A 12,567-nucleotide genomic window follows, 5' to 3' on the forward strand; every position below is an offset into this window, starting at 1 on the left:
CGCTCGTATAGTTAATCGTCAAGTTTTACATGTACTCGTATAGTAATCGTATTGGACTTTACGAATACGAATAACGATTAATCGCAAATCGTATAAACTTTACCGACGGTAAAGTTTCCAACGTTATATAATTCAAAGAATTAATGTTTATTGTTTTCAAGCCGCAAAGTGGCAAAATGTGTTAAAAAAGTAGGGTCAAGGTCTTAAGTAGCCGATGTCCGTACAGCAAGAGAGTCACGTGCGCTTTGAGGCGATACGATACTATATTCACCCAGCATATCGTCTATCGCATCGCCTTACGCGATATTTTAAGCGATATTATCGCCCAAAATATCGCCAAGAATTTTCCCTGGCGATATCGTCCCGTAGGCGATATCGTGTCCAGCCCTATGTATGCAGGCTAACAATTTGTATTAATCGTCTACTGCTTTATACTTCTCAAGTTTGTAAATCATGTCCGCGTTCACTATTTTGCCGATTATGATGCCGTAGATAGCTATATTGCTCTTGTCATGACCCTTTGTGGAGAATCTCGTGATACGTCTACATAGTACCATAGTAACTATTGCGTGTCTCTCGTCCACATGCCAGCAGTCTAAATCGCTGCGTTGCATTGTACTTGTCGAGAAAAGAATCATGCAACCGAGCTGGTGACCGATTAGCAGGGCGAATTACTCTGCCGAAGCCGACAATAAATAATAGGGTGCGGCTCCTTCGCTGACAGTCTTCCGCACATTGATAATCAGCGGCACACTGCAACTCCCAACCAGCACATAAAATAGCAATGACGTACTGGAGATATCAAAACTTGCGTGTAACCGTTAAGTTCAATGCGGCGTACGATATCGTGTTGATCCATTTGTTATTGTGCCTTGCTAGTTTTAGCTTCCATCGTGCGTCATACAGACCGCCACTCCCCCAAACCCACGCGATCTCAAGCGCTGACACCTCTTCACCTTCCGTATTATTTCTTCCTTCTATTATCTTCTCTTGTTCGTTTCACAATTTTGTGTAGCCGCATTATTCTTCCAACTTTTGGTTTTAAATTAGAACAATAACCCCTCAGATCATTTCCATTCTGGTTGTCACACCTGATCGACAGTTGGCTGCCTGTGAGAGTGTACGCCACCTTTAGAACAATGGGCTTTTCCTACACATTTAACTGGTAGTTATTCCATTTGTGTATATATTTCGACTGAATCTAATGCGTGGTCTATAAACAGGCCAGCCGATCCACCTGCGGCGGAAGTATACGTCACAGGCTCCTTCGATAACTGGTCAAAGTCTGCTCCACTTGCGCAGAACGTCGATGGATCCTGGTCTGTGTCTATTCCACTTCCAAGCGAAAAAATAGTATACAAGGTATATCAGCGTTTTATAAAATATATTTTTGAGATAAGATGACGACGGGATCGACGGGGCAAAGCTAACTGTTGAAGTTCGTTGTTGACAACAACTGGGTGATTGATCCAAATGCAAGAACAGAGACGGATTCGTCTGGTATAACAAATAATGTTCTGAACTTAGACGATATTGCTGCTGCAAGCACTGTGTCTAACTTGCCTGGTGGATTTATCCCGGAGAGTGGCGGTATCCCTATTGCTGCTGCGTCGTCATCGGGATTGGCCGAGCCTGCTGCTGAGCCAGCAGTCACTGAATCGACAGCTTCAGACTCAGCAGCTACCGGAGCAACCGAGTCGCATGCTGACGCAGTAGCAGTGGAACCGGAGAATAATCCTGTCGAGAATATTGCGAGTGAGCCAACTGCCACTTTAACTGCTGCCGAGCCGGCGCCCGAAAGAGCAACGAATGGAGTCGAGCACAAGGAAGAGTTGGCGCCAGCCCCTACTGTGATGCCTACTGTGATGCCTCTCCACGCCCCATTTTTGGGAACACCTGGCATTGCGATTCCAGCTAACGCAAGTGAGATCCAAGAGTTCCGTGAAGTATCCACCATTGATCCGCAAACGTTGAATGAACCTAAACCCGCGATTACGGAATCCGAGTTGCCGGTTACTGACTCTGCGCGAAATATTACTCCGGAAATTCCGGTTGAGCCAGAGCCCACACCTATTGACACTGTTGCTGTCGAGCCTGCAATATTGCAAGGCAAGATTAATGGCTTGTCTTCTCCTCCAGGTGAAGTCTCGCTTGGGCCGAACGACGAGCTACCGCAGCCTTCGATCAAGTCCAACGAGCAGGAGCCTATTACCCAGGAAGATGCCATTGGTGCATTCCATGCTCCTCCCGGACCTGCCATCCCCAACAATGCAGTGAGTATCAACGAGTTGCAGCAGCCTAAGCTTACCACGGCGGAAGACGAGCCAGTTATTGTCAAGGATGCACAGACCCAGTCACCGCCATCTGCAGAGAGCACTGTGTCGGAAGTTGTTGATACGTCCACTTCGACTGCACCTGAGATCGTGAACGCAGAAGATATTCCCAAGGACGTCGCTGAGCCGGCGCCGGCTGCCCCGCCTGCGTCAGATAAGAATCCCAAAGAGCGTACGAGATCGCCGAAGAGCAAGACTTCATTCTTTGATAAAGTGCGAAAGATGTTTAAGTAAACATTTCTCTTAGTTTTTCTCTGCAGTTCTTGTGTTTCTCTCAGACTTTTGTTTAGTGTTCATGTATTTGTAAGCATAACGTGTTCCAATTGATGTTGTGTATATGCTCTTCTGTTGTAACTGTATTGTCCGGTTTTGTATCGCGTATTGCGTATTGCGTGTAATAATGTCGAAAGAGAGTTCTAATACATTGCAATTTCCAAGCTTGTCATATCTAGTATTTTTATTAGCTTGTTCTCTTCCTTTCCTTTATTTCTATTTCTTGTTGGCGGGATCAAATTCTTACACGCGTTGATTGCTATAGTGGCTCGGACCGAACACAGTGAAAGTGCAACATTATCCCGTTATCCTCGTTGCGGTGTGCGTCACTCTTTATGGCGTGCGACATTATTTTAATCATGGTGGATCGATGTTCCGCGCCGATAATGCCGACGAAGCGTTTGCAGTATTTCGCGAACTTTGAATGATACGGTTTGTCGGCGACAAGTGAGAGCAGATGTTTCGTTATGACAATAAAGTATCTTATATAGATAGTATGGATGATGGATATATAGTGTTGCTTTGATGGGTTAAGACCGTGTTCTTGCAGTATCGACGAAATATATTTCCTGCTGATATTATGATGATGGCGACCTACGGCTGACGGCATGGCCATCCCGATCAAGACATTCAAAATGCAACTAGCATTTTTCAAAAGAATGGAGAAATGAATCATAACGTAGGGCCGACTAGGCAGATTGTGCTAAACGGTTGATACTAAACAGTCATACACTACGACGCGCTGCTCTACAGTCTAAGTCCACTAAGTTCCAAGTGTGATGGCCTAGCGTCTAGCGGCAGCTAAGCTGTGTTGGGTAGCCACACACAGTAGAATTCGCAGGATGCCGCGACTTCTCTTGCAATAAATATGACACAACTATGACGAAGCGTTACTTGAGAGTGAACGAGTCGACATGGAACCGCCTCAGGTCCCCCTTTGGTCGATAGCTAATTAGACAAGACGGCACTAGTGCAGAGTAGGAATAGCGCGGACCTTGGATTGCCTTATCGCGTTATCTGGCTAACGGCGTGGATATTTGTTGTATTCTGGTGTCACATAATCTGAGTGTTGCCAAGTAATCAGTTGGGCGGAGCCAGTGTCAGGAGCTCCAAGCTAGCAAGCAAATTTATTACGCATTGAGTGGTTCTGATTGGAGTCTCGCTAAATAATTAGAGCACGGGGATGATAAGGTTTCGCATGCCTTCTACTACAGAGCGAACAGCGCGAATTGCATATTGATGCAGTAAAGTGCCATTTTAGCGTGCGCATATCGTCACCACAAGATACTGTCGTTTCGAAGCGAGGTGTAACTTCAGCATACCCTTACCTTGCGTAGAATTCTGCTCCGCAGCGCTGTTGAGTAGTTGGTGACAGTTAGCTGCAGCCCACAAACTACATCACCACCACGCGCACTCCTTGAAAGGTGGTTGAACCCACCGGCACGATCGCGAGACCAGTATGCGGTCGTATCTATTCGAGTCTGCGTCACTCCCAGAGAAAGACGGGTCCGCCTTAAGCATCGACGAGGCTGACGATTACGACTTTGCTCATCTCGACGGCGTCGCGAAGGAATATGAGGCCGTGCCGGAAGTAGACAACGACAACGGCAATCCTGCGAAGAAAGCCTTGCGGCTGCTATGGCGGACAGTAAAGCAGGGTGTGTTCTTTCTCTGCCATCGGATATTGTGTATGAGCCGGAAGCGACAGATTGTGGTTCTCGTATCCACCGTGGTCATTGCTATTATTCTCGGATTTACACTTGGGTATTTGACTCCCGACAGTGACGGAACGCCTGGAGTGTCCTACTACTATGACCACTCTGAAGATACCTACACTGTCACTGACGTAAATTCGGATGACGAGCAACTCGTGGCATTTGTCAACGAGATCTCCGAAGATGGCAGCGGCGCAGAACAATACGGCGCACTGCTAGACGCGCCTGTCGCAAAAGACGAGGAGGTCAGCGCTACTGGATTTTTTGGCTCGTTGTTTGGCATTGGGCCGTTATTTGGTAGCAGCTCATCACATTACACTATATCGCACTATCAGCTCGAACATCTAGAGGAAATCGCACTCTTAAACAATATCGCGTATTGCGTGCCATCTCCTGGTATTACGGCACCGTTCAACTGCACACGCGCGTGTGATTTCTTCAATCCCGGCGTCGAGATCGTACGGACGTTTACCAACACCGGGTTTGACACTTCATGCACAGGATACATCGCTGTCGATCACCGACCGGACCACAAACGCATCCTGCTTGTCTTTAGAGGCACAAACTCTCTAACAAACTGGTTCACCAATCTTGACACCATACAGGAACGGTATCCATCTGTCTCTTCTGAGAGCGTTACCGGCTGCTCGCGCTGCATGGTCCACCGTGGTTTCCTGCGGTCATATCTCGAGACCCGGACCAACACTAAGCCTATACTAGAGGAACTGAAGGCCAAGTATCCCGACTACTCCCTCTTGGTCACGGGCCACTCACTCGGTGGCGCCATTGCTATTCTCGCCGCAGCGGATCTTATCACTGAAGGATACGTCCCTGAAATCGTGACGTACGGCCAACCTCGTGTGGGCAACCGGGAGTTCGCAGACTGGGTGGACTCCATCGTCTCGTACTATGATGCCCAAATGACCCGGGTGACTCACAAATCCGACCCCGTTGTCCGCGTCCCTCTTGGGATTGATTGGCGTCATTCTGGAAGCGAAGTGTATATCTCTAAAGGCCCGCTCGCGCCAACGCCCGAGGACTGCTATATTTGCGAGGGCCAGGAAGACTCTGAATGCAGTGCTGGCGAAGGCGTGATTACCACGCTGGCCATCTCGGGCCGATCGGTCGCGTATCGCGCGCATGTGGAGTATTTCACGCGCGTCGGTCTTTGTCGTTTCCAGATCTAGTATAGAAGTCAAAAAAAGAAGGATTTTATTTGTGGTGGAAGTGGTTTAATTAAGTGTATTGCTATGGAAGGGTGTGTTGTGCATGCTGCTCACGGTTTGGTTTTGATGGAGTTATCTGCTTACGTTGTGTTGTTTTCTACGTAGGGCTTGGTCTATAAGAAGAAAGGTGTTTGAGAGTTTACGAACTTTCTATATGTTGGCATTTTGTTGTGGTTGATAAAGTGGTTGTAAAGTGGATATATACTGATGATTGCTTTTTTTGTTTTCTGCGAATTGCTATAAAGTTATTTTATAAGGAATAATTTTTGCTATGCGTGTCATGTTAAGTTATAATGGTTTCATAATGTCATGCCATGTGTTTTAGTTTACGCAAAATGACAATTGAAGATAATTCTGCAAAATGCTTACTTAAAGTGTGTGCTCTGAGGTTTGCAGGTTTTAGAACGTTATAATTTATAGGTCTACAAAGATGCCATAATGACGGTCATAATACAACAATAGCCTTAAAGACAGCGCTGAGTGATTGTGACCACGACAACGAATTGGCAGCTTCCAGTAAGATGAGATTTTGTCAAGTGCAATTTTTCAAGAATATAGCTAGATACAGATTTAGCTGCCACAAAACGAACAGAACGCGCAAGGACGGCAAGAACAATATGAAATAAAAACTATGCTGCAAAGGATGTTGACCTTACCGGTCCATAGTACGCGGATCTCATGGGCGCTAGCTAGAAACTTGTAGTGATTATGCTGGCGACTCTGACCATCCGATTGGAGGCGAGAAGATGTACCAGCACTGTCTGTGACAACGAACGGTTGTTAGCAATGGGGTTACATCCATAAGCTGACTTCGACGACGTGCAAGCTCCATGTCTCTTGTTTCTAGGCTGTCGCTTAAACTATCTGGCACGCAATTACCACAAGAGATCGACTCACAATCGACAGTAGACTACTAATTTATTACTTCACAATATAACGTACCTATGGATCCACTCCAATAAAACAACCAAAGTAAAACAGTTCTCGTGCACTCGACCCACCTGAAATCTACAAGCTTGGCACACAACCAACAGTTTTCATGACTGTCACGACCAAAGCACTTGATAGTACTTATTCGCTGTCAGGAGCACCACGTATAACAAAATAAGAATACAGATTACAGATCGACAGCCCACAGTTGTCTCAGACAGTTAGCCAACCGAAGCTGGTCTCTTACCGCGTCGGGATCTACCTACAGTATCCATCTCAAGCACGGTAGAATGAAACGTCTCCGGCGGCAAGAACATTCTCTTATTCTGATTCCGAGTAGTATCCGCGTCCTTTGTCTCATCATCGTGATACTCGTCCGGCGGCTCCGGCTCAAGGTACACAGTCGTCCGACGCCGCCGATGTCGCGCCGCAGCGTTTGCTCGAGGAGCTTGCATCTCAAGCTCGTATATCTCGTCTCCGACTTTTGGCGCAGAAGTCTTTGCCGGCGGCGGCGCTGCCGGCAATTCTGCGTTTCCAAGCCGCGCACTCGCATCGTCGCCGTCTTCTCGGACAGTGCACTCTCCCTGACTAGTCAGCGTTGATAATCGTGGTGAAAGCAAAACCGGCCCGGGAGGTCCACCACTTCGACCGTTCACGGCCTCCTGGCGAGCAGCGTATGCTTTGGTGTCGCGGTATCCGATAATTGCAACAAGAAACCAGTATATCATCAGAATCAGCGTCACGACCCAATTATATTTGCCGCCAATACTACTACTTCTCGTAGGTCCTCCATTCCCGCCTGCGACAGTATACACTAGAAACGATAAGCCGAGCAGAACCTCGAACGGGTAAATCTTGCGCGACTTGAGTGCAATTTTCGGAAAGAGCTTGATGAAGGAGATGATAATGCTCAGACACGCGAGGAGGATGCCGCAAATTTCCTTGCCGCCACTTCTGTTCAGTCGCGGTGCGGCGCGGATGGCTTGCAGGTCTCGAGACAACAGGAAGATGAGTACCACTCCGCATGCTAGGCCCGCGAAGTGGAGGGACACGTTGATAAGTGGACTGAGAGTACCGGTGTACGGGTACGAGTAGTCCACACCTTCGACCACCGCCGGCGGATGTGGGGGAAATAATCTTCCGCAGTTGCGAGACAGATTGTGACGGATTGAACGCGCGGTGCCTCCGTGCATTCGCCGTTGTCGGGATTCTTGGAGATATGTTAGGCGCTCGCGGTAGTTACTCGCATCAATGGACGGTCTGCCGACATAAGACATCGTGATGACGGTAGCTCGGTGCACGGCGTAGGTACTGACGTCGCAGGTAGTCGGTTTGTTCGGGACGCGAGCCAAGAAATCAAAAACAGCGAGATGGCAGCGAAGACACGCTATATCCGAAGGCTCAACCAAACGGTGCCCGTTTCTCCGTAGAGAGTAGCGATGGGCAGACCTAAAGCCTTGAACTCTCAGACGGCAGAATCCGAGCACGTTTCGGATCCGACCGATGATGATTAAAGACCGTTCCTCTCACTGCCACTGTTATCGTGACAGCTGTATTGACGTTCGCTGCAAGACATAAGAATACAGAACTATTGGTGCCCTGAGGGAGAAAGCAGAGACCGGGAGCTCGGGAGTCTCAAACACACTATCTAGATTTGACAGACGGGCTGTTTGCCGTTGTTTACGGTTCGGTGCCGCGGTGCCATGGCAACAGAATCCGGAAGTTGGAGAGCGTCACCGGGCGTCGGAGTTGGCCTACGATACACACAAGTGTGGAATGATGCTACGGATGTGCTTCGGGCTCCTGCGGTGCGGCGCACGAGGAGGGCGCACAGACGTCCCAACCCGGATTTAAGGTTGAAAGGCAATGACAGCCGTTGTTGTTTTGATTACTGACCCGACGCAGCTTTCGCCAGAGCAGGTACCAGCAAACAGCAGATATCTGAGCAATGTAACTATTGCATTTGAATGATCTGGTCAAGTTCATTGTCGAGAACCCGCGCAGACTAATCCATTTTGTGGTGATCTAGCACAAGTATGACAGATTGATCGTAAGATTAAGTAATTTGCCGAGACCAGCAAAAGCAGACTGCCTGAAATTTTCAGGGGAGGTCGGACCAACGAATCTCGAACAGCCTAGCGGGTCACATATGACAACGCCACGATGACTCCGCAAGCGTGAGGCTGCTTGCTGTTCTGGTGGCGAGCAATGGCATTTCACCACACAACAATATGACGTAGTCTGGCGGGCTGTGGGAACCATAATAGCAGCATCGAGGGTAATTGTGTCTTCGGCGCCTGTCGCGTGTCAGTCGTCTGACGACCTCGCAGTCGTCATTATTCGTAGCTCATTATTATTCCCCGTCTGATAACAAACATCTCGGATCCCCGGATGCTCGCTCTTCTCTCGCATCATCACGCTATAAGATTCCCCCCGCTCCTATTCTCTCTGACATTGTTACTTCTCATTGCTCACTGCTCATCTTCAACACACCATGTCCGCAACGACCACTAACACTGTTACTGTCTCCGCGCCCGACGTTCTCCAGGTCACTCCCATTGAGAACGCGCCGTTCGGTGCGCGCATCACCCTACCCGCCTATGCCCAGGACCCCGCTGATCTCAACGAAGGTGACTTCCAGCGCCTCTACAAAGCAGTCCATGAGTACCTGGTCGTCGTCCTTCCTGATCTCGCACAGCTCAAGCCGTCGTCCCAGTATCAGCTCACAAAGCGCTTTGACCCGACTTGCGAGGGCGCCTACGGTCACTCCAAGGAGTTCCGCCACGAGAAGTCCGTCCTGCGCCGCGACGGGCACTCCACTCCGGCCCAGCCCCAGGTACAGATACTTGGCCAGGGCCGCCACGATGGCCACGCCGGAGTCCGAGACCTCCTCCTCCGCCATCCGACCCACATGTCCTTCCACCACGACCCACTCTCCGACGACGATATGGCCAACGGATACACTCGCTTCTACCGCTGGCACATCGACTCTGCCCTCTACGGCCTTGCTCCCCCGGTCGTGACGACTCTTTTGGGCATTGACTGCCCCGTCGACAAGAGTCAAAAAATCCGCTACGAGGACACCGGCGAGGATATCACCACCGCCAAGGCAGCCACCGCCTTCGCGTCTGGCGCGATCGCCTTTGAAAACCTCTCCGACTCAGACAAGGAGTTCGCGCTCAACACCACAGTCGTCTACGCGCCCCACCCGTACATCTTCATCTCTCCCGCCAAAGCTACCTCCGACGGCCTGACTATGGTCTCCGAGGGGAAGGAGCTCTCGCTCGACGAGCTGCCCGAGTGGGAGCAGTCTAAGGTCAAGCGCTTGCCTCTTGTCTGGACGAATCCAGTTACCGGCAAGCACCACATGCAGGTTCACGGCTGCTGCATCTGGAAGCTCGAGACCCCGAACGGCACCCTGGAGCTCGAGGATGCCCGCAACACCATCCACCGGCTCATGCGCCCCAACATCTCGCCAGACCGCATCTACTGCCACGACTGGAACCAGGGCGATCTCGTCATCTTCTTCAACCGCGGTGTCTGGCACTCCGTAACCGGTCAGTTCGAGGAGGGCGGCCACAGACTTATGCATCAGTGCAACATCGCGTCTGGCGTTGATCCGGTCTGTAAAAAGTAGCTCTGGACACGCGCAATATGTCTGCTTTGAGAATTATTCAATTAGGCGTTGGTGGGACCATATTACACTTGATGATACTGAGGATTTCGATGGCATAAGGTTTATTTCGAATTTGTTATTGATACACTAAAATGCCAGGCTGTACTTGAAACAAATATCTTCTTTATGATCGTCATTTACTATAGACGTGCCGAAACTAGTTATCGTAAATATTTTGTTGTTTGGCTCTGAATTCTTGGCAGTTGATGATTGACAGACTGAGAGAGCGTTAGCAACTGACCTCACGTTTCGAAAGTCAGCGCAGTAGTCGTGCTGTGGAACCTAAATCCTCCCGCCCGGTCACGTGACTCTTGATTCGGGTCACGTGATTCGAACTTGGTGCGTTCGTCTGTTTATCTTGTTTTATTTACGCGCCCTATTCTCGCTTCTCTCACCTTCCAGTCATCGCACTACTCGCAATCCAATTTTTTCATTTTCTGGTCATGGCTGACACCAATTCGGCAAATCGAATTTGGTGCTCTAAATGTAGCGTCTTTCGTGATTCTGGGACGAATGAAGAAGCTATGTAATCGAATGGGAAGAAAAGAGACCTAGAGGTGTTGTATATTGACTGGGATAATTTTGAGGCAGAGATTGACTCATGGAACCTCCCTGTATTGTTCTAATTTCCCTTTGCTTTTCTTCTGCTAATATTCGCGTTGACTACAGGATCAAACTCATTGTCTTGATCTCAAGCGTCTTCAATTTGGACAGTTTACCTGTTGGTTTCGCTTCTCAGCTATCCGTACAACAGGATGGCTCCACTGATCGGTCTCCATTAAACAACGCAATCAATATGCTTGCCAAAGTGATTTGGAGGAAAGGTGGCTTTCGTCATCGAAGGATGAAGTTGGAGAATCTTACGTATGTGTATTTTTGTTCTCAGGATGCTGATCGCGTTCCCCCTTCGGTGGCGACAGGACGGCGCGACGCACAACGAATGGAGCGGTTTTCATGTCAAAGCTACCTTGCATTCCAACCGTCACTCGAAGATCGTACATTGGCAATCACATTGCGAGACAGTTATCATTCACCATACATGGACTTAAACTTTCCCCAGAGGTGTTAGAATTTATTCGAGCTCGAAACGCCTTCTCTACTCCTGCAGAGATATACAGGGATTTGCAAGCAGCACAGCCGTCTGAGTGGGAGTTTGCAACTCCTCAGCAAGTCTATTACCAGTGGCAGCAAGCGAATTCAAGTACATGGCGACGCGACCCAGATCCTTTAGTTTCAGCTCAAAGTCTGCTTTCGGAACACTCCGGCTATAAATCATCCATGTATGTTGCAGCCAATGTCCTGGAATGGAATTTTACATTTCTGTTTCCATCAGTGCTCTTGCCTCACGTACGAAAGAATTGGCAATTGATGCGACCTTTGGGACAAACAACATGGCGATGACCTTATTTGCAATCCTAGCTAAAGTCGATGGTACGGGAGTCCCATTGGCTTACTGCTTTATGGACACATTTAAGGACAACAGCCATGGTGTGTCTCGTGCAGAGCCAGGAGCAACCACGGCCGTTCTCGATCAATTTTTACGACCCCTTCAAGATTATGGATTCAAGCCGACATTTTTTGGGACCGACAAAGACTTGTCTGAGATTGCGGCAATACGCCAGGTATGGCCAAATGCGAGAATCCAGTTATGTTACTGGCATGCTCGAAGAGCGATTCGCGCGAAGCCTACGTCCTCACGTCAAATCAACACTCAGGGAGAATACAAACCCATGGAAGCTCAAAAGCTAATCCCAGACCTGGAAATTTGCTGGGGTTCGACGCCAACAAATCGCCCTAACGGGGAACATCGATATGGTCGTTGCACTTGCCCCTCCCGGTCAGAGAATATCGTTCCGCAAGGTCGAATGGAAACGACAAAAGTCAATGAGCAGGATACGGTGCTTGATATATTTTCTCGGCACTACAATTGCCACCCATTAATCCCTGACCAAAATGGCTCGTACCAATCTGCAGAGTATATTCATCGCAGCTGTGCTGCTGAAATGTATTACTGGTGCAGAGCGCGGGATTACTTTCGATTGTGGGCCTACCTCTGGGTGAACTGGTATCAGCGCGGTCAGTGGGTCCTATGGGCACGTTCGGTCAATGAAACGGAAATTCCAGTCCTGAAACAACGATGATTGTTGAATCGCACTGGCGGAAGATCAAGACGACTACCTCCATCGCTTCAATCGACCTAGAATCGAGCTTGTTGTTTGGGTGCATATTTCTCGATCAATTCCTGATGCTCTTACTCGCATGCGGGCTCTTATTCAGGGCGATCATCGAAGAGCGACAGCATGTTGGAGGAAGGATTTCAAAAACGAATGGAAGAAGATCACTGAAAAGCTAAATTCTGGGGATGTTTCCGTTCAACACCATCATACCGATCCTGTAAAGTGGACTTGTGGCTG

At 48.9% G+C, this 12,567-nt stretch overlaps 6 protein-coding genes across 6 annotated transcripts; 5 read left to right on the plus strand and 1 right to left on the minus strand.

Moving 5' to 3' along the window:
* Nucleotides 1–1,139: 1,139 nt before the first annotated feature.
* Nucleotides 1,140–2,567, plus strand: V1508DRAFT_400152 (uncharacterized protein; the record flags this gene model as incomplete). Its single annotated transcript, XM_066938310.1, has 3 exons — nt 1,140–1,165; nt 1,224–1,362; nt 1,440–2,567. The coding sequence occupies 3 exons, from the start codon at nt 1,140–1,142 to the stop codon at nt 2,565–2,567; spliced, it is 1,293 nt and encodes a 430-aa protein (XP_066793063.1).
* A 1,321-nt stretch (nt 2,568–3,888) lies between these two features.
* Nucleotides 3,889–5,967, plus strand: V1508DRAFT_425709 (Alpha/Beta hydrolase protein). The gene has a single exon (XM_066941482.1). It carries the CDS (start codon nt 4,066–4,068, stop codon nt 5,506–5,508), a length of 1,443 nt encoding a protein of 480 aa, XP_066793064.1. The 5' UTR covers nt 3,889–4,065; the 3' UTR covers nt 5,509–5,967.
* A 731-nt stretch (nt 5,968–6,698) lies between these two features.
* On the minus strand, nt 6,699–7,754 carry V1508DRAFT_406567 (uncharacterized protein; the record flags this gene model as incomplete). The annotated part of the gene is made up of 1 exon (XM_066938780.1): nt 6,699–7,754. The coding sequence occupies one exon, from the start codon at nt 7,752–7,754 to the stop codon at nt 6,699–6,701; it is 1,056 nt and encodes a 351-aa protein (XP_066793065.1).
* A 1,036-nt stretch (nt 7,755–8,790) lies between these two features.
* V1508DRAFT_425713 (uncharacterized protein) lies at nt 8,791–10,293 on the plus strand. The gene has a single exon (XM_066941483.1). It carries the CDS (start codon nt 8,972–8,974, stop codon nt 10,112–10,114), a length of 1,143 nt encoding a protein of 380 aa, XP_066793066.1. The 5' UTR covers nt 8,791–8,971; the 3' UTR covers nt 10,115–10,293.
* Nucleotides 10,294–10,512: 219 nt separating this feature from the next.
* Nucleotides 10,513–11,340, plus strand: V1508DRAFT_285940 (uncharacterized protein). Its single transcript, XM_066936538.1, has one exon. The coding sequence runs from the start codon at nt 10,755–10,757 to the stop codon at nt 11,220–11,222; it is 468 nt and encodes a 155-aa protein (XP_066793067.1). The 5' UTR covers nt 10,513–10,754; the 3' UTR covers nt 11,223–11,340.
* Nucleotides 11,341–11,971: 631 nt separating this feature from the next.
* On the plus strand, nt 11,972–12,314 carry V1508DRAFT_425718 (uncharacterized protein). The gene is made up of 3 exons (XM_066941484.1): nt 11,972–12,150; nt 12,186–12,188; nt 12,210–12,314. The coding sequence occupies exons 1-3, from the start codon at nt 12,019–12,021 to the stop codon at nt 12,261–12,263; spliced, it is 189 nt and encodes a 62-aa protein (XP_066793068.1). The 5' UTR covers nt 11,972–12,018; the 3' UTR covers nt 12,264–12,314.
* Nucleotides 12,315–12,567: the final 253 nt, after the last annotated feature.

The sequence above is a fragment of the Lipomyces doorenjongii genome, assembly GCF_038497915.1.
Source record: "Lipomyces doorenjongii strain NRRL Y-27504 unplaced genomic scaffold V1508scaffold_86, whole genome shotgun sequence".
NCBI classification, from domain to species: Eukaryota; Fungi; Ascomycota; class Lipomycetes; order Lipomycetales; family Lipomycetaceae; genus Lipomyces; species Lipomyces doorenjongii.